Source organism: Carassius auratus, chromosome 7 (genome assembly GCF_003368295.1).
Source record: "Carassius auratus strain Wakin chromosome 7, ASM336829v1, whole genome shotgun sequence".
NCBI classification, from domain to species: Eukaryota; Metazoa; Chordata; class Actinopteri; order Cypriniformes; family Cyprinidae; genus Carassius; species Carassius auratus.
The window spans coordinates 35,155,429-35,177,915 of NC_039249.1; the positions used below are offsets into that span (position 1 = coordinate 35,155,429).

Sequence of the window (22,487 nt, forward strand, 5' to 3'; positions counted from 1 at the left end):
TTTATGTTAAATTGCTTACCAAATCATATTTTAGCATAGTTTTGCACTGAATGTTCTATCGGAAGAGCCAGCAGGTGGATTTCTCGATTTCAAAGTTGAAACTTCTCCTCTGATAACTACATATTGGGCGTCATCCAGCAGAGGGCGCGTGGGGGTTCAGACACACGATTCTCCATTGAGCCGCCCTTCAAACCTCAGTATGTTAATTATGGTTAATTACAAATAAGCTCAGCATTTAATAGAAATCCAACTCAGTATCTTTACAAACTATTTTCAACTGTTTTGTCCAGTTTGGTAAATTAATGTGATTGGGTCTGGATAATATCTGAATAATGACTGATAAAAGTGGAAATCTATCGAATTTAAAATATATAGTAAAAAAAAAAAAAAAAATCAACCAGAGACTCGATTCGCCTAATAATTCCATTATACCTTGATGGAACTTTTTTTTTTTTTCCTATGTCCATAGAATACTCTCGTTCGTTCTTTTCTTGCATTGATAAGATATTGGTAAGTGGGCACACTTTGAGCCAAACCTGAATGCTCTATAAGGCTAGTAAGCTCATGAATATTAATAGGAGACATAACTTATTTTATCACTTCTATCTTAAAACACTTCAACAAATAAAAACACATTTGGAAAGGGGAAATAAGGCACATTAGGTTACTCTTAAAACCTATGCTACTGTAATCAAGAATTCATAAATTGCAGTTTTCCAGAATGCAAACAGTTACTATAATTTCAAGCTGGGGTCTGGGGATAAGTTCAAGAATGAACAAACTTCTTCTGTCAATCATCATTTGTTATAATTATTATAGTTGACATTTCTTGCCAGGTCACTTCGACCTATTCAAATTTTTGAGTTGTTGGAAATACTGGATAATCTATGATTTTGTGACTTATTCTCATTTAGCCTATATCATGAACGTGCCTGCAAAAGACACTGTTGTTGTGGAATTGTGGAGTTTATGTTTATGAAAGAGTTAATATTAAAATCATGTGTTAATGTATGGATTATAAAAGCACTGAAAAATGTTTGTAGACCAGTGGTAAGAAGTTTTAATGTTAAATGTTAGCTGTTTTTGCCTGATTTTTCCCTTTTAATTGTTTTTGATGAACTGTATTGAAGCCAATTAGGGTCAGTTTGACCCCCACTATAAAAAATTGTACCCACATAAAGCTACAAGGATTTTAAAAGTCCACTTTCATTTAGGCAACCAGAGAGGAAGGGGAAATGCTGACACTCTTCCTCTGAAGTTTTCTGAGTTCACCCAAATACACAGACACACACAGGCACGTGCACAGGTAGGGCTCAACCTGTGCAGAGCACATGCCCTTTTTGCCTTACACTCCGAAGTGCCCTTTTTTGGTGGTGTTTTTTTTTTTTTCAATGCTATTGGTCACCCTTTACATCTGTATGTCTGTTTTACAAATATTTAGCAAATGAAAGTTCTTAAAACGAGCTTGTGTAGATCTTATTTGATCCTCAAGCTGTCAGTAAGCTGATAACTCCGCCCCCTCTATATTCATTGAATCAACTGAAGTTCCACAGCAGCCGCACAGCAGACACCAGCTGAGCTGAATGGTTTTGCGAAGGGTAAATATATATCTTGTTGTTTGAATAAGTACTACTAAACACTATGTCTATAAAGGCTCATATTTTATTTATTGGATGTCTGTCTGACTGACTGAGACATGTGGGACGTCGCCTGAGAGAGAGAGAGGGCTAGCATTTGCCATCTAGTCATAGACAATACAAAACCAACACTTAAATAGCCTGTGCATACAGTAGCATTTCATCTTTTATAAAATGCGATTTTGGCCAAATGCATTTTACCACAGGAAAAACTGAGCACTCCGTCTATATAGCTACAAAAACTATTTTGTAACCTGTAGTTAGATGAAAATGTAATGTGATGCCGGCAGCGGCAGACCGTCGCCGTTTTAATGACAAAAAATAAATAAATCACATTTGCACGCATTCGCTGGTCAAAAACTATATATTGATAAGTAATACAACAACATATAATTAGTTTTTAACCATCGGAAAATCATAACAGGTGCGCACCCGCGCTGTTTCGTACTGGAACTTACACAAAGCGACGAGTGATCCTCGTCAGCTAGATATATTTCTAAGAAATTTCTTCTTTGATTTATGATTGCTGATACACTTAATTTATTAACATTTAGGCTAATCATCTTATGGTATACTATCCATATACTCTCTGTATAAAATGTAGTAAAACATGGTTTTACTACAGTAATGTAGTAGTAACTAAAAAAAATTACAGAAGATCACTGTGAAATCTTTATCTTATAAAATCTTAATTGTATCATGCAGAATGTAGTTCATGATTCATTCCAAGGCTTCGTTTATTTGATCCAAAATACAGCAAAAACAGTAATATAATGTAATATTTTTACAATTTTAAATAACTGATTTCTATTTGAATATATTTTAAAATGTAATTTATTTTTGTGAAAAAAATTTTCAGCATCATTACTCCAGTTCAGTACTCTTCAGTGTCACGTGATCCTTCAGAAATGCTTTTCACTGCAACTGTACTTTTCACACTATTTTTATTTATTTTTTCATTGCTGGCTTATTTTAGGGAAAGTGTAGTGAATAAGAGACCTTCAAGAGACCAACATCCCTGGTCCACCACAGTATCAAATTTTTGCCAGGAAGGCGGATACATGTTGGATATGTTATAGTAACGGTATGGCTATAGTTTTTATAATCTGGAATTGAGTTGGACATAATTACTTAAATTATATTTCAAAAAAGTTTGTCAAAAATACTTGACTCATTGCTCACCTTCCCCTGTTCTCAATGTCATTCATAATAATGTTAACCAAATAATACAAATTAGCCTATGAAACCAAACAGAATAGCTAAAAAAGAGAATATATATAATTGATATAAAAAAAGGGAGGGGGTGCCCTTTTTCAGTTTCAGCACATGCCCCTCAAAAGGTCTGTGCACGGCCCTGGACACACACCTAGTTTACACTCATAACACGGACCCCCAGCAGTTCTTTACCTCTTTATTCACACCGTGGGATTATTAACTTTTGCTGAAACTTTGCGTGCCAAGGTTTTTCCCAAGGTTATTTATTTTTAAAACAAAAATGCTTACTGATGCCAAAATCACACAAACACACACACACACAGGTTACACCTCCAACATGTGTGTGTAAGGAGTAGCCGGACCTGTTGCCTGTGGTTCTGGACAGTCGCTTTCTTTTCTCCTTCACGAATCCGTGCAGTCATGTACTGTGTGATGTAACATAGGCTCTCAAGATCAGTTCCGCCACCTGTGCGCTTTTATTTGGTGACAGCGCGAGGAGCGCGTGATCGACATTACTGTCCCATTCGCACTCCTGTCGGAGCTCTGACGGGATGTCAGCCGCGGTCCGGAGAAACTCGTCCAAACCCGGGAACGGCTCGGAGTCCGATCCGGATGGAACTCGAACGATACGCAGAGAGCCTTCGACTGAGTCCACACACAATGAATGGGATCAGACTATCGAGTCTTCATCTAGAGGTGAGATTTAAAAGAAAAAAAGTGTTTCTTAACATATGTGTGATGCATTCCTGAATGTATGAAGTTGATCTTTCGTTTTGAATTTGTCATATTCCTATTGCACTACTGATAGGCTACTGGATAAAAAAAATCTCTTTTAAAAAAATAATAAAAAGGCCTATGAAAATCATATCTCCTTTTATTACAATTTCTCAAATAGCCTATAAGTGAACACATGGGAGATTTATAAATAATTGTAGTAGTTATTTGGTTTGAGCAGATGTAGCTCTCCAAGTGCAGAAGACTAAATCTTCTAGCTATTTCTTGTTTTGGACCTTATGAACACTGAATCAGTTTTCAGTGTCCTTCACTTTCCATCCTGTTATTCTTTTGTAAAATCCCCGAAACTAACAGTGGCATCATCCTCCAGGAAGTGACATCACCATTTTGGTGGGAAAGCAGCAGCACAAACATCAATATATATATTTATATATTAGTAATGTATTTAATGGATTCTTTTACGGTATTGACTGGTTTGTCTCTAAAACATTCAAAAGATCAATTATGAAAGTTAAGTTGACAGCCTCGTGTAAGCTACCTGAATATACAATGGTTAACAGGTTTTCATTTCCGTCCTGTTAGTCTTAAAGGTAATTAAGTTAGAAAAGTTTTAGTTAAAGTGTCTGGACTTGACTAGAGTACTTCTGAAATGCCAATGTAAATTTCCTACAACAGAATTATAAAGTGTTAAAATGGTAAAGGATTACAGAAATGATCTGCATCATCGTTAAGACCAAGTTTAAAGGAGTGTGTCAATTTCTTTTCAGATTTTAAGACCTTAAGAGGAAGCGTCAAAGGTTCTTCAGGAGCTTCTGATGATAATATACCAACAGGTGAATCCAGCTCTCATATAAAATACCATCTTCCTCTTCAATACACTAAGACTGATGTGAATATATCCTGATGACTTTGTGAATGGCCTCCATTGTCATTGTCATTATAATCTCAAATGATAATAGAATACTATGTAGAAAAAGTTGGTTGACAATTCTTGGTCAGCGTACTCTGAGACTAAGTTTCTACTGTAAGTCAATTTATTCACCCTTATGTCATTCCAAACCTGTATGACTTAAAGAAACAAGAAATGCTAAATGCTAAATAATGCTTTCGGTGACCAAAGACATCCATTGTACAGTTACTGAGTGATTTCTCAATATATATTTTACGTTCCACTATAGAAGGAAAGGGTGAGTAAATGACAGAATTTCAGTTTTTGATGAACTATTCCTTTAATTGAACTCTGACCCGCTTTGGTGACACTCAAAAAAAGAGTAACTTTCAGAGATCATACATTGGACTTTACAAATCCCTTTGACTGTCATTTATTAACCCTCTCTGTTAAACACAGCAGTGAAACATCACATGATTATGGGCAAATACAACATCTAAACTGTGGATTGAACCACGAATATTGCTCTTGAGATGAATGTTTTAGATTAAAATTGAATAGCAGAACTAGATCTGGAATTTACAGCAGTATAAAGGTTTGGTTTATTATGTCACCTTGTATTAATTTAACTGACTGGCCTCTTTACATCACTAATTCACTTTCCTTACACGTTTACTAGTGCTGACTGGAATATTTCCATGTGTAGGCTGATCTGTTAGTGTTGGATGCAGTGGTAGATATAATGTTAACCATATACACTGTTTCCTGTTGCAGTTTTGGCTATGCAGCTGGCTATGGTTGAGGGGCCAGATCGACTTCCTGCCGATGAGGGCACACAGGAAGTGCTTTCCAGGAAACTATGTGTGCTGGAAGCTGACCTCTCAGGGGTCATGACCTTAATCTCTGTATGGTCATCCCTATTCAGACTACATAAAATATACAGATGTATTTCAGATAAATACACACATTTAACATACTTGGCTCCATGTCTTGCAGGAGTTGTCTGCTCATTTTGTATCCATCAATAGTGAGGAAAGGACTATATGTATCACCTTTAAAACACTTGAAGAAATATGGAAGTTCAGCACATACCATAAAATGGGTCTGTTGTTATTTACATTTTATTGAAATTAACTGGCAATAAGAATGTTAAAGAGGATTTCTATTCATCAAAGAATCCATCATTGATAATAATAATAAGAACCAATATTAATAACTTAAGCACCAATAATAAGGGAGCATCCGATCAACATATTAGAATGATTTCTGAAGGATCAATCAGTAATCTGCAGTGCATATTAAAATATCATGACCAAATGTGTGATTTCCACCAGGCTTCTTGCGTCAGTGTTTGGAAAACCTTCTCATGGAGCAGGAGTTCTGGTTAATCTCCCTCGATCAGCATTCAGGAATTGAGATCTCAATTAAAGAAGAGACGCTAAATCTGATGTATAAAGGCTTTCTAATGCAAGAAGGTAAATAAATAGTCTTTATGCACATTATATACACTTTATATTTCATTTCAGAAACAGACAGTGAATATCACTGCTATTTGTAGTAAAACAATACTGTTTCCTTTCTAGGGTCTTTCTTTGGATGCTGCACAGCAAATCAGATGTTTGATAGCTCTACGTCAGGTAGCGACCTTTATCTGGAGAAGGGGGATATTGCTTTGTTTGAGCCTCCGTTCCTGGGATCAGGGTGGACAGTGCTGTCACTTGCAGATGGGGCTAGAGGAACCAAACCGAAACCAGCTCTGGAGCCGGTCATTCCCTTCCATGAGTATGTGTCTCCTTCTGAAATTCATATGAACTTACTGACAAAATCAACAGATCACAGAACTTTTTTTTTTTTTTTTACTTCTCAAGGTGGTTTCTAAAGTCCTGCCCAGAGAGTATATTAGTAGGTGGTGGAAAGGACACAAGAGACCTTCCCTTCCAGATTGGTGAGAAAAAGTTGAAATAATTGTACTTTATTGGATTTATCCTGTTTAGTGTTTTGCAGTCGGTAAGATTTTGAAAGAAGTCTCTTAGGCTCACCACAAAAATACAGTAAAATAAATAGTAATATTGTGAAATATTATTACGATTTAAAATAACAGTTTTCTATTTTAATATATTTTCAAATATAATTTATTCCTGTGATGGCTGAATTTTCAGCAGTCATTACTTCAGTCTCCATTGTCACATGATCCTTCATAAATCACTGTAAAATGATGATTTAGGAATGATTTTGTGCTTAAAAAATGATTTCTTGTTGATATCGTATTAGAAACGTTTTCTTAATGTAGTTGAAAATGTTTGTGCAGCCTATTATTTTTTTTTAGGATTCTGTGAATTTGAGAACAGTATTTATTTAAAATAGAAAATTTTGTAATGTACAATTACAAAAATTATAAAGCTATAAAGCAAAAAGTTTCAGAATTAAAAAAGAAAAAAAAATGATTGAGGATAAGTGAAGAGAGGTAGTGGATATAAGCTGCACACAAAATCTGGAGATTACTATATTTAGAAACTTGAATTATTTTTAGGAACTAAAAATAAAATAATGTCATCACAACTGAACTCTACCACAATTGTAACGATATCTCTCACAGCGGTAGGGGTCTGTGAGGCCACGGAAGAGTATAATGCCGATGGGCCAGATGAACTGAGTTTCCAGGCTGGTGAACGAATCATCATCCTGGGCCTGCTGGTGGCCTGTTTTGATTGGTTCATGGGAAAATCGGAGAGAACTGGAGATATCGGCCTCGTCAAAACCAACCTGGTCAAAGCAACCAGCTCATTTTGTGAGTAAGTGCTTGAATCACTGTATGAATATTTCAAGTAGTATTTCCGTTGTGTGGTTTGTCTCAAATGACAGTTTTGCACACAATACTTTTTAACTTAATCCTGTGCTTCCATTACAGATCATCAGACATATTCCTGAAAGACGAGGACAGACAAATTGCTACCTTGGATCAGGAAAAAATTAAAGAGGACACTATTGCTTTATTGAAGACAATATGCCAGTCTGATGTAGGCACAAACTACAAACTTGGTAAGGTCATTTTCAATATGAACATTTTAGCATTTAATAAATTGCCTTTAGAACAGTATCTGTGCTATGAACAGCATTTGTCGAAGCAAAAAAAACCTACTAACAATTCTTGTTCACCAAAAAGAGGCGTTCCTAACAGACCGCAGAGGTAGAATTACAGGCACAAAGCAACTATGACAACACAAAACACATCAATGAAAGTCTTGTATTCTGTATATCCTGATCATAAGCTTTTCTTTTGTTTGATGTAAACACAGCTAAGAACCTAAACCGTCTTTACTACTCCACCTTTGGGAAACTAAACTGAAGATTAGAAAACTAATTTGTCACTGCAAGAACTAGTGGCATATACAAGAAACGGCAAAACAAGAAACCAACACGATCAGGATTCAATGTCTTTTGTACAGGAATATTCTTGACATGGTTGACACTAAAAAAACCTCAAAAATCAGTAGAGCTGCTTATCCAGGGAAGAACTTGTGGTGGTCTGAAACCAGCAGTCACATTACTGGAAGTGCTGGGGTTTTCCCTAATACAGAGAGAAATGTGCCGTCATGATTTTGTAGTATTAATTGAAAATTCAACCAATCTGATCAAAAGGATTTCCATTGCCAACTATGAATAAACGGAATCCTACATGCTACTGCATTGATGTGAAGCTAGCTCTATACTGACCTGTCCTGAGGAAGTGATTTGGACACATCCCAGACAGAAGATGGCGCTGATGTTACATGCTTTTTCACCTCTGTAAGGCTCAGACATGATCCAAATGTTAAAAAAGCCCATATTATGTTCATATACAAATTCAAAATAGTATCTTTAGTGTATACTAATCTGCCATTAAGTCCCAATCCCAATTCTATTTTATACCCCTTCGCCTACCCCTTCCCCTTGTCGTCAAACGCCTAAGGATTGGGACACCACAACCATGACGTCAAACACCATCATTCGTCATCTAGCTCTTACAATACACACATACATATCCTTCTCAAAAAATTAGCATATTGTAATAAAAAAAGTTCATTATTTTCCATAATGTAATGATAAAAATTTAACTTTCATATATTTTAGATTCATTGCACACCAACTGAAATATTTCAGGTCTTTTATTGTTTTAATACTGATGATTTTGGCATACAGCTCGTGAAAACCCAAAATTCCTATCTCAAAAAATTAGCATATCATGAAAAGGTTCTCTAAACGAGCCATTAACCTAATCATCTGAATCAACTAATTAACCCTAAACACCTGTAAAAGATTCCTGAGGCTTTTAAAAACTCCCAGCCTGGTTCATTACTCAAAACCGCAATCATGGGTAAGACTGCCGACCTGACTGCTGTCCAGAAGGCCATCATTGACACCCTCAAGCGAGAGGGTAAGACACAGAAATACATTTCTGAACGAATAGGCTGTTTCCAGAGTGCTGTATCAAGGCACCTCAGTGGGAAGTCCGTGGGAAGGAAAAAGTGTGGCAGAAAACGCTGCACAACGAGAAGAGGTGACCGGACCCTGAGGAAGATTGTGGAGAAGGACCGATTCCAGACCTTGGAGGACCTGCGAAAGCAGTGGACTGAGTCTGGAGTAGAAACATCCAGAGCCACCGTGCACAGGAGTGTGCAGGAAATGGGCTACAGAGAAGCAGCACAGGACTGTTGCTCAGTGGTCCAAAGTACTTTTTTCGGATGAAAGCAAATTTTGCATGTCATTCGGAAATCAAGGTGCCAGAGTCTGGAGGAAGACTGGGGAGAAGGAAATGCCAAAATGCCTGAAGTCCAGTGTCAAGTACCCACAGTCAGTGATGGTCTGGGGTGCCATGTCAGCTGCTGGTGTTGGTCCACTGTGTTTTATCAAGGGCAGGGTCAATGCAGCTAGCTATCAGGAGATTTTGGAGCACTTCATGCTTCCATCTGCTGAAAAGCTTTATGGAGATGAAGATTTCATTTTTCAGCATGACCTGGCACCTGCTGCTCACAGTGCCACAAGCACTGGTAAATGGTTTACTGACCATGGTATTACTGTGCTCAGTTGGCCTGTCAACTCTCCTGACCTGAAACCCATAGAGAATCTGTGGGATATTGTGAAGAGAAAGTTGAGAGACGCAAGACCCAACACTCTGGAAGAGCTTAAGGCCGCTATCGAAGCATCCTGGGCCTCCATAACACCTCAGCAGTGCCACAGGCTGATTGCCTCCATGCCACGCCGCATTGAAGCAGTCATTTCTGCAAAAGGATTCCCGACCAAGTATTGAGTGCATAACTGAACATAATTATTTGAAGGTTGACTTTTTTTTGTATTAAAAACACTTTTCTTTTATTGGTCTGATGAAATATGCAAATTTTTTTAGATGAGCTGTATGCCAAAATCATCAGTATTAAAACAATAAAAGACCTGAAATATTTCAGTTGGTGTGCAATGAATCTAAAATATATGAAAGTTTAATTTTTATCATTACATTATGGAAAATAATGAACTTCATCACAATATGCTAATTTTTTTAGAAGGACCTGTATACTGGTGTGCATTAGAGCCTTTAATTATCGTTCTGTATTAATGCGCTGCTTACTGAACACACACATCAGAAATCGCGCAGCTCACATATCAAGGAGAAAATAAACTTGTCAAAGCTGCCCCACGACTATTATTAAATACAGTTTAAAAACTGAATCGCTACATTATATTTTCCAGCGACGAGAGGATACAATTGCTGTTTTTAAGTAAACTTACTCTAAAAAGATAAACGCACAGAAGCGAATACACGCAACTTCCATTTCTTTCTTTCTCGCTCTCTGGAATAGGCAATATTTGAGAAAATGGTTTAGCGATTTCTAATTATTGGGGGGATTAGCCCCCATTAATGTCGGCAGTTATCGCCCCGTTTAGACATATGCTGTGGCACTATCATGCAGTCTGTAATGATATGACGTTAGCAAATATTAGCTATTTTTTGCAAACATTTCTTTGAGTAACATGACCATTAATATGAACTCACAATTGAATGTAACATAAAACAAATTCTTACTTTTCGTCAAAATCTTTATTTATGCCAAAAAAGCTTACATTTAGGTGTCTTTTTGTTCGCTGTAGCAGCCATGTTGCCGAGATAATTCATACCCCTTCGTTTGAAGTGTGGTCCTGAAAAATCTTCGTTTGAAGGGCTATCTGGCCCTTACCTCTTTCCTTCCAACCAAAAGAGAATCGAGACACCCCTACCCCTTCACGTAAACACGCAAAACGGGGGGTAGGTGAAAGGGGAAGGGCTAAGGGGTTGAATTGGGATTGGGCCTACCTCAGGATACAGATCTAAGTGTTACCTTCATCCCAGTCTTCATCACACAGAGGGGCAGTCCAGGTCCTCACCGGGATTTTAAGCTTACTATCAGTGTCGTCACTGGCCACTGCCATTGAAAATTAAGCATTAAGAATTCATTATGCATGGAGTGTATCTGCAATAATCCAACATGATGAAATTGAAAAGGCTGATTTGAGCTTACTGTAGGTGTCATTAACAGTGCACCGGTCCACACAGGTTGAGATGTGATGGGACAGCTCGTGTTTTCTCATCAAGTGGCGTGCATTGAATGGACAAGTCCATAATTCACCAACCAATTCAGGATGATTCTACGAATGACATTAAGATCACAGATATTTATCAGATATTCATCACGATGAAACAGAAGTCTAATTGCTGATATTAAATCAGTAACTTGGTATTAACTTATTAACCATGACATGACAATCCACCCTGTCTGTTTGGTAAATTCATGTTATAGAATTCATCCATGCAAATGTTTAATTTCATTCATTCTTCGACCATTTGACCTCATAATGTTATTAAAAATGTCAAAACTGGATCTTCCAGTGAAAATGGCAGCCTTCACTGTATGCTGGACCGATTATTTCGTTTGCTTAAACTATACCCCTTTCCTGTGGCTCAAGTGGTAGAGCATTGCGTTAGCAGGTTGTGGGTTCGATCCCCAGGAAACACATGTTAGGTAAAAAATGTTACCCTGAATGCACTGTAAGTCACTTTGGATAAAAGAGTCTGCTAAATGCATACATTTAATTTAATTTAATTTTCTTATAACTGATTGCAAACTAACATTCTGCCTCCATCCAATCAACAAACAACTGACAGAACATTGGCTTACACTGAACCACAAGAATAGTGTTAAATAGACTAAATCCAGAAGAACTGTGGCAACGTCTCCAAGATGCTTCAAGAAACGTACCTGCAAAGCTACAGTACTGTTAAAAGTTTTAGGCACTTGTGTAAAATTAGGATGCACTCAAAAATAATGTCATAAATCGATTTTCTTTATCAATTAACTTCTATTAACTAAATTAAATCAACATTTGGTGTGACCATCCTTTGCCAAGCAGCTTTTGGTCAGTAGGTGCACTTGTGGATAGTTTTTCAGTCAGCTTAGCAGGTAGGTCACTTGAAGCATCTTGGGAGATGTTGTCACAGTTCTTCTGGATTGAGGCAGTCTCAGTTTGTTCTGTTTCTTCATGTTATTCCAGACAGTCTGATGATGGTGAGATCAGATCTCTGTGTGGAGCACTGGCTGCTGTCAGACTCCTTGTGGAAACTAAAATCTCACTGGATTATTACAATTGATGGCAAAATGAATACTTAGGAATGTAAACTGATATTTCCTACTGACACAGTACAGCAAAAGAGAGAAATAAATGACCTAAAACCATTTTTTAGCTGGTGAAAATACTTGTTTTCTAATAATTTTGGCCACCACTGTATTTAGTAAATGTTTAAGCCCACGATTACAATTCTGCTTCATCATAGCAGTCCATCATAGCTGCTTTGTGGTTGCATTCTAGTGTGGGGAAACCAATCCCATTAAAAATGAATTGATTATTATATTTAAATATAAAATAGCTGTTGAATCAGAGATCCTTGTAAGGCAGCTGTCTTACTAATACTATAGATGTCAAATTACATATTTGCCGGTTTTCTCTCAAGTGGACCATTTTGTAGGCCTACCTAACATCTAGACTACTAGCCGTTTTTTTTAGCATTTAAATTAAGATGCTTTAAAAACTTTATATAATTGTGAGTGATCTTGTGCCCCACTGAATGTTACCTGGTTAAGAACTGATAGTAACTAACAGAACAGAGTGGTTTTGAATAAACTAAGAAGAAGTGAAACGATTCTGTTCTGGAGGCTTCTGCACACGCACCTTCCTGCATTTGATGAGGTGGTACGGGAACCGACAGGCCCGGATCAGATGATGTGGGTCATAGGGGCACAACAGCAGTTTGTCAGGGTTGCAGAAATCTGTAAAACCCGTAATAAGGAAAGCAACTGTAAAATCACTATTTAACGTTAGTGCTGATGTTATTGGCGCTCAATCAGCACTATCTGTGCTTTACCTTGAACTTCTTCCCATCGTGGAGCTGAAACAACGGGCTTCGAGTCGCTTCTCTTCGGCATCTTTCTCAGTCACTGTCCTGCGGATTTAGATGCTAAAACAGAACGGCGTTATCACTACAACGGTCGTCTACAGATAGCGGTCCTCATAAAAACAACGCTTTCGTAGCGGTAGAGATAAATAATACTCAAGATCGCGCGGGTTACTGTGTTTGCAGGTTATATTTTCACGTAAATTACAGCCAATCAGCACTGGGCCACAACAGTTGTGAACTTACAAAGATGAGACGTTACTGCTGTATGTTCTGCCGTCTAATCATAATAGTTCTGAAGCACCTGACGCGATTTACATGATTAGGCCACGTGAGGCGCTAAAGCGCAAGGAAATGAACCAGCATGACACACAAGCACCGAAGCACACCCAGCTGCAGCCTGTAGATCGAGGCGGGGCTTCACGTGTAGCCCCGCCCCATATATACTCTGATTGGTTCGTCTTTCATAGGCATACATGATAGGAAATGTGTTGATGTACGGAGTATGTTGTTTAAAAAGCTAAAAATTCTGTGAAGTTTTGCAAAGCTTTCATTATAACGCACATTTGTTTATTGTTCACTTTGTCTGATTTTTTTGAATCGCGAGATGTAACTTAGGACCTGCTCTGGACCAGGCAAATTCACAACTAAATCATTGGGACGTTCTAAAATGCTTAACGTGAAAGTACGTGGCTTAATGCATTAAAACAGTGTTTTAAAAAGTCCAAAACTCAGTAAACAAATGATTAATAAAGCATTCTATTCACAGACAAGAGATAAGCCCAGAATATGAACGCAACGCGTTTAATTAAGCATTTCCTCCCATAACCTGCTTGTCTGTAAATAGAATGCTTTATTAAAAATTAGTTTACTGAGTTTGGGGCTTTTTAAAACACTGTTTTAATGCATTAAGCTACGTTAAGCGTAGAATGTCCTGATTCATTACAGCTGATTGAAAAGAATGTAGTACTAAAGAAAATTAAAGTTTCATAAAAATTGAAATGACACTGCGGTGTCATTTATCAATTGCATGACAGATAATTATATCTAATAATAATTGTCTTGTCATGCTATATAAATTAAAAAGAATACTGATACACCCTTTTCAGATTTTCAAAAATTATTTAATTCATAATTAATTATTCTATCTGAAGACCTCAACCCAATTCATTTACTAAATGTAGTGGGTTGTTCGTCTGTTAGCCTAAAGATCATCTTAATTTAGCAAAACAATCATTTCAGGGACATGGGGAGTTACAGGCTAATGTTTTTTCATCATCTGTGCATTACAATGTATAGGCTTTGTAAAATTGCACAGTGTTTTAGCTTTTTAAACAACATACTCCATCCTACATCCACTACGCACACATTTCCTATCATGTATGTCTATGAAAGACTATTGAACCAATCAGAGTAGGTATGGGTTTAAATATCTGTTTACATTTCTTAATTCTTTCTTAATTTTTTCCTTTAACAAACGTTTGTTTTATTTGTTTTACATACCACAGATCTACCGAAAGAAATTCCAGGTTCAGTTCAAAGTGAGTAAATATCTATCCATCTGTCTGTCTGTTGATTATTTAATTGTTCATTCAGAGCAAATAAAATGAAACTAACTATTACTTATTATTGAATATAATGTTATTTAACATGTTATTTAATGTTAATAAAGAGTCATTTTTGACTGATGTAGATTGATGCTTAGGATGGGATAATTAAAGCAATGATCTGTTTATTTCTATTTTATTTAACAACATTTATTTATTATTCTTTGTTTCCAGACAAATCTAATCAGATGGAATTAAACAACCTAAAACAGAAAGCCAAACACATTTTGAGTGAGGCAGATGAGTCTCAAAGAAATGATTCTTCATCAGTCAGCAGCAAGCAACAGGTGAAGAAAGAAGCAGATGATACAGAGTCGTCCCGGGATATCCCACGGTTTTCTGTATGCTTGGAGCAGGACAACCCCAGTCCAGATGAACATCATGCACTACTTTCATTCTTGAGCAGCCGTGAGCACCAGCCGGAGTTCCTGCTTTTGTACAGGGCTTACCCAGAATTCCTCATCTCACATTTCGAGGGTCACTCTGATGAAGAGGAGATAGTGGCGTATTTAGGTATAGCCCGAGAACTGGCACGAAAGAAGCGTGTCTCTTGGGCGCAGAGTCGGATTTGTTTTCTTCTTGGACAGCTTTGTGCAGGAAGGTCAAAGTTCTCTCAAGCTCGGGTTTATTATGAGGAAGCCTTGAATGTTCCCAGCGACTCTTTCACTGATATGTTTCTGCTCTCTGCCATTTACTCCAACCTGGCACTCATCTACCTAACACAGAAGAAGCATGAACATTTTTCCAGTTTTTCAGAGCGCTTGTCTGCTTTGTTGATGGCTGTTCCTGATTGTATGTTTGGCTGTGAGGATCCTGAGGTATTAAAATATGTACTAAAAAAAGCCGTCCTGGCTAACAATCAACCTGCTGAGGCACGGGCCTGCTTCCTCCTGGCGAAGCTCCACCTGAAGCTTGAAGACGGCATGAGTGCTATCCCATTCATCGAAAGGCTTTTGATCCTTGCTGATGAAGTTCCTGACGCATGTGATGAGACACTGAGCCAAGTTTTCCTGGTGTTAGCAAGACTCTACAGTGACCAGAGACGGCCGCGCTTGGCTGAAAGCTGTGCAAAGCGAGCATCACTTCAGGTGGGTGCTATACCTTGATAGTGGTTTCAGTGGTTTCATTATTAGAGCACTAATATTTTCACCAGCTAAAATTGGTTTTAAGTCAGTTATTTCTGTCTTTTGCTGTATTGTGTCAGTAGGAAATATCCATTTACATTTCCAAACATTTATTTTGCCATTAATTGTAATAATCCAGTGAGATTTTAGTTTGCTCAAGGAGTCTGACAGCAGCCAGTGCTCCACACAGAGATCTGATCTCACCATCATCAGTCTGTCTGGAATAACATGAAGAAACAGAACAAACTGAGACTGACTCAATCCAGAAGAACTTTGACAACATCTCCAAGATGCTTCAAGAGACCTACCTGCTAAGCTGACTGAAAAACTATCCACAAGTGCACCTACTGACCAAAAGCTGCTTTAAACACCAAATGTTGATTACATTTAGTTAATAGACATTATTTGATAAAGAAAACCGATTTATTGCATCATATTTGACAGCATCTTCATTTTATAGCATTTTTTACACAAGTGCCTAAAACTTTTACCAGTACTGTAGCTTTGTAGGTTTCTTGAAGTGTCTTGGATACTATGTACACAAAAGGCCTATTCCTCTCAAATATTGTTCATAAATCTGTGTGATAGAGTTGCTTTTTATTGTGGCCAGCCTAAGGCACAGCTGTGCAATAATCATGCTGTCTAATCAGCATCTTGATATGCCACACCTGTGAGATGGATGGATTATCTCAGCAAAGGAGAAGTGCTCACTAACACAGATTTAGACAGATCTGTGAGCAATATTTGATAGAAATATGCCTTTTGTGTACATAGAAAAAGTTTTAGATCTTTGAGTTCAGCAAAATGGGAACAAAAACAAAAGTGTTGTATTTAGAATTTTGTTCAGTGTAATAAAACAACATGAAAAATTACATTATAATTATAATTGTTATTACAATTATTATGATTACTTTTTCAATTAAACAATCAATTAAACAGTTAATACAAATATTAATATATAAAATTTATTAATTCAATAAAAAAATGACCAAAACTTTTCAAATATTCATGCCTTCATCCATTCTCTTCCACAGGTAGGAGCCACCGTGTCACACTGTCTTTGTAGTATCTCGCTATTGCTGGAAAATGCATCAGAGCTGTATGGAGTGGCCGTCCCAACACAAGTGGCTCCATACCTGACCCGTGCCGCTGCTCTAGTGTCCCCCAGCAAGGAGCCTGTGCTGGGTCATATCCACGCTCTATGCTTGTCTTGGCTCTTCCATATCCACGGCATGCCTGACAGAGCTGTTCACTACATGTCCACTGTCCTCGACCACAGCGGTGTGTCCAGCGTTGGCCAGTCAGACACTACTGCTGCTCTTCTATGGTTGGCGTGGCTGTACATCTGCAACCAGCAACCCGGCAGAGCTCTGGAAGTGCTAGACGCCGTGCTGTCATCGCTTCCTGAGCACTGTACTACTCAGCTGGAAGGAGTGGTTTACAACATGCGGGCCATTTCATACAGACATTCAGCGGACATCCGACAGGCCGCTGAGAGTTACCGGGCTGCAGTTGAGATATGTGAGGAGTTTGAGGACAGACGTAACTGGGCCGTAGCACTGGCCAACTTTGGATTGATGTGTTTGCAAATCAAGGCAAAAAGATTGGCAGAGGAATACCTCACCCAGTCAGTGGAGCTGTTCTCTGAGCTTGAGGACGAAGAGCATGAACTCAGTTTTATTTTGGTGCTTCTTGAGTTGGGGAAACACTTTGTTTCCCAAGGAAACTATGAGAGTGGGAAGATACATTACGAATGGGCCCTGCTGAGTGCCATGTTTATCAATCACATTGATAGTAAGTGTTTATCATATTTGTATTAGTGCAAAAGTATCAGTATCTAGAACAGTTTGATGTAAGGAGATCTGTAGTGAGACATTACAGTTTGGCTTCTGATTGTAAGTGAACATAAAACCACCAATTTCTTTAAAACTTAAAAACTTTGTCCTGAATCAATCACCCTCATTTTATTCCAAACCAATAAGACTTTTGTTCAGTGAAGATATTTTTTTTATTAAACCTGTGAGATTTCTGTCTGTTGAAGAAGGTCCATTCCACCTATAGTTTGCTGTTAAAAAAAATCATAAATACATCATAAATATACAATCCATAAAAAGTTGTGTCAGTAAATGATGGCAGAATATCTATTTTTGGGTGAACTATATCCCTTTGATACTTGTCCGTAGTGTTGTTCATATCTGTGGACATTATTCTGAATAAAAAAAAAATGCATTCATAAATTGAACCACCTGGATACATTCTATTATGTCCACATCCAGTCCAGTTTATCATCAGGTTTGCTGATCACCCGACTCTCAAAATGTATTCTTCTTTGTATGACAACAGGCCAGCTGCAAGCCACACGTCACCTGTGTCAGCTTTATGAAGAGGTGTGTCCAGATGAAGCCCAGTGTATCATCTACAACGAGCACCAGCTGAACCTTCTTCAGCGGATAGGAGACAAGAGCTTAGAGGGAGAGACACTGGAGAAGATCAGCCAGCTCTACCTGAACCTGGCCACCGAGAAGTGAGACCTGCTTATATGATTTAAGAGACATGTTCTGAACATACATTTTTCATCAAAATTACGGTTAGTGATAACCAATTGGACATCATTCTTCAAAAACATCTTCTCTTGTAATTAACAAAACGCAGTAGGTCTGGAATGACATGAGCGTGAGCAAGTTATGACATTTAATTTTTGGGGTGAATTATATAATAAAATTCTCACTCCATTTATGTATCCAGGAGGGACATAGTGGTTTAGCCCAAAGTTGTTGCAATGAAAATGAGTTGCCAGTAATAAGGCATCACACATTAATACAAAGCCTGACTAAAGTCTGTCATGTCATCTTCCAGAGCCAATAGAGCTGCTTTAGATTACACCAAACGAAGCCTGGGCATCTTCATTGACTTGGGCAGAAAACGCAAGGAGGCTCATGCCTGGTTAAAGGCGGGAAAGATTTACCACATCCTCCAACAGACAGAGCTAGTGGACCTCTATGTACAGGTGAAAGCTGCCTTCATTTGTACATTTCTCCCTACATTTGTTACTGCTACTGGAACCATAGGCAAGTTAAATGGAAGCATAAATTAAATATCTAAATCAAATTTAAATATTAGGTCACACTTTATTTTATGGTCCAATTCTCGATATAAACAAACCATTAACTATGAGTTTGCCTCAATAAACTCCCAATTTGCTGCTTATTAATAGTTAGTAAAGTAGTTGTTAAGTTTAGGTTTGGGGGTAGGATTAGGAATATATGGTCATGCAGAATAAGTGCTTTATAAGTACTAATAAACAACCTATATGTTAATAATAGACATGCTAATAGGCAACTAGGTAATAGTGAGAATTGGTCACTAAAATAAAGTGTTACCAAATATTATTATGTACTTTTTGTGTATACATTATTTGTCTACATGTATTGACTGATGTAATATAATATGGTGAGAACACACTACCAACTCCTTTAGTATCTTTTATAATCTTTTATTTAAGTTGCACCTTGGAGTGTGTAGATGTTTTTTTTTTCGTTGTTTTTTTTTAAATAATATTTATATTTACAGTAGCTTAAATGTATTTTTACGAAGTGTAGTACTTCAATTCATTTATTTTATACATTCTATTTCAATTAATGAAAAAAAAATTAATAGTTTCAACGCTGGTGCAGGTGCAGTCTAGACAAAGTCTGGCAGCTCAAAGAAGCAAAAATATTTAGAAATGTTTTTATTTTGGCCACTATTTAATTTATTTTATTTTGGCCACTATTTGGCCACTGTTCTCTATGTAACAGGTAGCCCAAGACATGGCTTTGAGCACAGGAGACACACTCTTCACCCTGGAGATGTTGGAGGCAGCCGGAGATGTGTTCTTCAACAGTTCACAGGACAGGGAGAAAGCCATCTGCTTTTACAGGGTAGGTCATGTACACGTCGTTGATGAAGAGGGAAGTCTTTCGCACTGTGCTGTTATTGCACTCTGTGACTGTCAGGTCCCTGTTATTTCCTTTATTACAATAGTTTTTATCAGAAAACATTCATCACAATCATAATGATTCAGTTTGTTTGTCCGTGTCCTGTGAACGTTTGTGTTTCTGTGTTCATAAGGACCGAGCCCTTCCGATCGCGGTGAAGACGAGCAGTGTGCGCTCTCAGCTGAGGCTGTGTAATAAGCTTTCAGAGCTCCTGCTGCAGCTGGGACAGTGTTCGGAGGCCATTGAGTATGCTCACACTGCATTAGACATCAGCTTCAGTCTGGGTAGGGTCACACTCAAGTACTCTACAGTTTTGTATGTTTCATTTGTACAATATAATGTGTTCATTCATAACACTCTGGAAACATTTTCCCCTTAAACTTTTAAAGTATTATACTGATTTATGATCCTTCAGAGATATCTAGTCTGTTTTGAGAATAAAGCACACGTGGTAAACTCATGTTCAAGACAGTACACAGTCGGATACCTTTAAAGACAGATAACAGTCTTTGCCTGTGTGTTGTCTCACAGCTGATGATTTAAACGAGCGAGTGGCATTCCATCGACTCGCCACGTTGTACCATTGTCTGGGTCAGTTTGAAATGGCGGAGCACCACTTTCTGAAAGCCCTGTCCCTGTGCCCCTCACCCCTGCAGTACGATGAGGAAACCCTGTACTATGTCCGGGTTTACAAAACACTTGGAGACATCGTCTTCTACGATGTGAAGGTAAGCCAGTGGACGTCTGCCATTGGTTTAGCTAATGTCACGCTGGTCGCGATGATAAAACAAGCAGAGAGCAATAATGTGATACTGCAGTAGAATGGGAAATCAGTGTATGAATAGCTTCCTTATAGCTGTTTCTGCAAATAAAGTTGGGAGAAGTGAAATTCTAACTTTGAAAAAAATCTAATCAAATACTAATTCAACTCCAGATTGTAAACTGACCAGAAGGTGGCAGTCTGAATACATAATCTGTAGATTATATTTTATTCACACCTCAAAATAGAAGCTTATTCATATTCAGAATGAAAATATATTTCTATTTCATTATATAGAGCACATGCTATATCCAAACATGTGCTTATCTAAGGACAAAAAAGAAGGAAAACTTGTTTTTCCTAGTTCAATATGACTATATAGTAGTATTAATGATACTTACTGTTAACACTGGATCATGAGCTTCTCACATCTAAATGATCACAGTGCAGTGCTTTACTCATGCGATGACCAGTTATCAACCAACTATCACCATTTTTTATATAATCACCATTGCTTGTGTTTTACTAACGTTTGCATTTGGTGAGTTTGAATTTTGGACTATTGGTGTTCCATACACTGCTGCAAGATGCAGTGCGGAAGCTATGTTATCCATTAGGGGTATGGTATTGACAATAATCATTCTATATAATATATATAAATATAAATATTGTTATTGTGTCAATTAGGGGTGTTGTGATGTCTTGGTGTTGTCTATAACTATGATATCTCAAAATGAAAAGAACACATCACTAAACTCAATAGCAACTAACACTTTAATCTCTTAGAACAATAATATTTTAATCTCTTAATAGAGCAATGACTAATATTTTAATCTCCTAATAGAACAATAGGATTACTATTTTAATCTCTTAATAGACCAGTTTCTTCTAGTATTGTAAATCTTCTCTCCCTCTGTATTCAAGGACCCATTTGATGCTGCTGGTTATTATCACCTGGCCTTGGCTGCTGCTATGGATCTGGGCAACAAGAGGTCCCAGCTAGAGCTGTGCACTCAGTTGGCCACCATCTATCACAACTGTCTCATGGACCGTGAACTCTCGCTGTTTTTCTACCAGCGAGCGAGAGCTTTCGCTAATGATCTCCATATTCGTCGTATCAACCTGGCACCAGACTACAGCTTCAGGACCACAGCCCAGTACAAAAACACTAGAACTGGGGCAACAAGATAGAGCTGGACTCTAATGGGATATGAAACTTCCACTGCTTGCTTTTGATTTGACTTGTGTGTGAATTTCCCATGTTTACTTTTATTTGCTGGATGTGATGTATATTAGTTGATTTACCGAATGCCTGACTCATGAGACATGTTGATTTGTCCAGTGGGTGTTTACTGGAGTGTAAGCAATACAACTTTCAGGCATTGTCTATTTGGCTCAATATCCCAAGTTGGAAGAAACCAAAAACAGATACAATTTTCTTTCTTTCTTATGGAAAATAATTGCCCAAAATTGTAGAATTTGTTATTTCTTTTTTTCCATTCTGTAAAATCTTATTCCCTCTGTTGACACATGCAAGTGATGTCAGTGAACACATTTTTACCTCAACAAGGGCTGTTCTGTTTGTACTAAGTGCAGAGAATGACAGGAGTTATAGCTTTAAATAAACATGTTCATGCCTGGTGAAACGCATGACTCGGTCCAAACCTACCCAGCTCAGAGAAAACAAATCCACTGGCACTGTAGGGTCGAGTGCCTTGACGGCATTCAGATGTATGTGCTAAAAAGAGACTATGTCCCGCATGTCAGCAATAAAAAGTTAATTTAATATTGAAATGCTTACAGTTTAATGTATCAAGGTCATTAATAACAATGAAAACATTGAGTATAGTGAGCTCTTGTCAAGATCTCACAATCAAAGTTGTACTCTTTTGGTTTTCATCAATAGATTTGTTGGCACTATCAAAGACGTTCATTATTAGATCAAGTCCAGATCAAATAGGGTACAGTAATCAGAGATGCACTGGAATAAGCTGAAATGAAGATATGTGAATGTGAGTGTTAGTCAAAGACCAGTTACTTGTGTTTGATCTTTACAGTTCCTTTGTGAAAAAGAAGTACACTTTA

General features: G+C 37.7%; 2 protein-coding genes across 2 annotated transcripts; one reads left to right on the forward strand and one right to left on the reverse strand.

Annotated features, from left to right (window-relative positions):
• Positions 1–3,161: 3,161 nt before the first annotated feature.
• sh3tc1 (SH3 domain and tetratricopeptide repeats 1) lies at positions 3,162–22,188 on the forward strand. Its single transcript, XM_026268685.1, has 18 exons — positions 3,162–3,548; positions 4,355–4,420; positions 5,251–5,381; positions 5,473–5,578; positions 5,811–5,951; positions 6,060–6,258; positions 6,345–6,421; positions 7,073–7,268; positions 7,385–7,515; positions 14,443–14,475; positions 14,716–15,629; positions 16,700–17,459; positions 18,009–18,189; positions 18,522–18,672; positions 19,463–19,585; positions 19,776–19,926; positions 20,174–20,370; positions 21,327–22,188. The coding sequence occupies exons 1-18, from the start codon at positions 3,404–3,406 to the stop codon at positions 21,591–21,593; spliced, it is 3,969 nt and encodes a 1,322-aa protein (XP_026124470.1). The 5' UTR covers positions 3,162–3,403; the 3' UTR covers positions 21,594–22,188.
• LOC113106598 (gametocyte-specific factor 1) lies at positions 7,676–13,334 on the reverse strand. The gene is made up of 7 exons (XM_026268688.1): positions 13,181–13,334; positions 12,905–12,997; positions 12,712–12,809; positions 11,007–11,133; positions 10,827–10,910; positions 8,191–8,260; positions 7,676–8,044 (listed from the first exon to the last, which is right to left on the reverse strand). The coding sequence occupies exons 2-7, from the start codon at positions 12,963–12,965 to the stop codon at positions 7,957–7,959; spliced, it is 528 nt and encodes a 175-aa protein (XP_026124473.1). The 5' UTR covers positions 12,966–12,997; positions 13,181–13,334; the 3' UTR covers positions 7,676–7,956.
• Positions 22,189–22,487: the final 299 nt, after the last annotated feature.

Coding starts and splice junctions, on each gene's coding strand:
- sh3tc1 (XM_026268685.1), top strand. CDS start 3,404: ATGTCAGCCGCGGTCCGGAGAAACTCGTCCAAACCCGGGAACGGCTCG. Junction 18,190..18,521: donor CTGAACCTGGCCACCGAGAA/GTGAGACCTGCT, acceptor GTCATCTTCCAG/AGCCAATAGAGCTGCTTTAG. Junction 19,586..19,775: donor AAGCCATCTGCTTTTACAGG/GTAGGTCATGTA, acceptor TGTGTTCATAAG/GACCGAGCCCTTCCGATCGC.
- LOC113106598 (XM_026268688.1), bottom strand. CDS start 12,965: ATGCCGAAGAGAAGCGACTCGAAGCCCGTTGTTTCAGCTCCACGATGG. Junction 11,134..12,711: donor ACCTCATCAAATGCAGGAAG/GTGCGTGTGCAG, acceptor TGTCATTCGTAG/AATCATCCTGAATTGGTTGG. Junction 8,045..8,190: donor AAATCACTTCCTCAGGACAG/GTCAGTATAGAG, acceptor TCTCTGTATTAG/GGAAAACCCCAGCACTTCCA.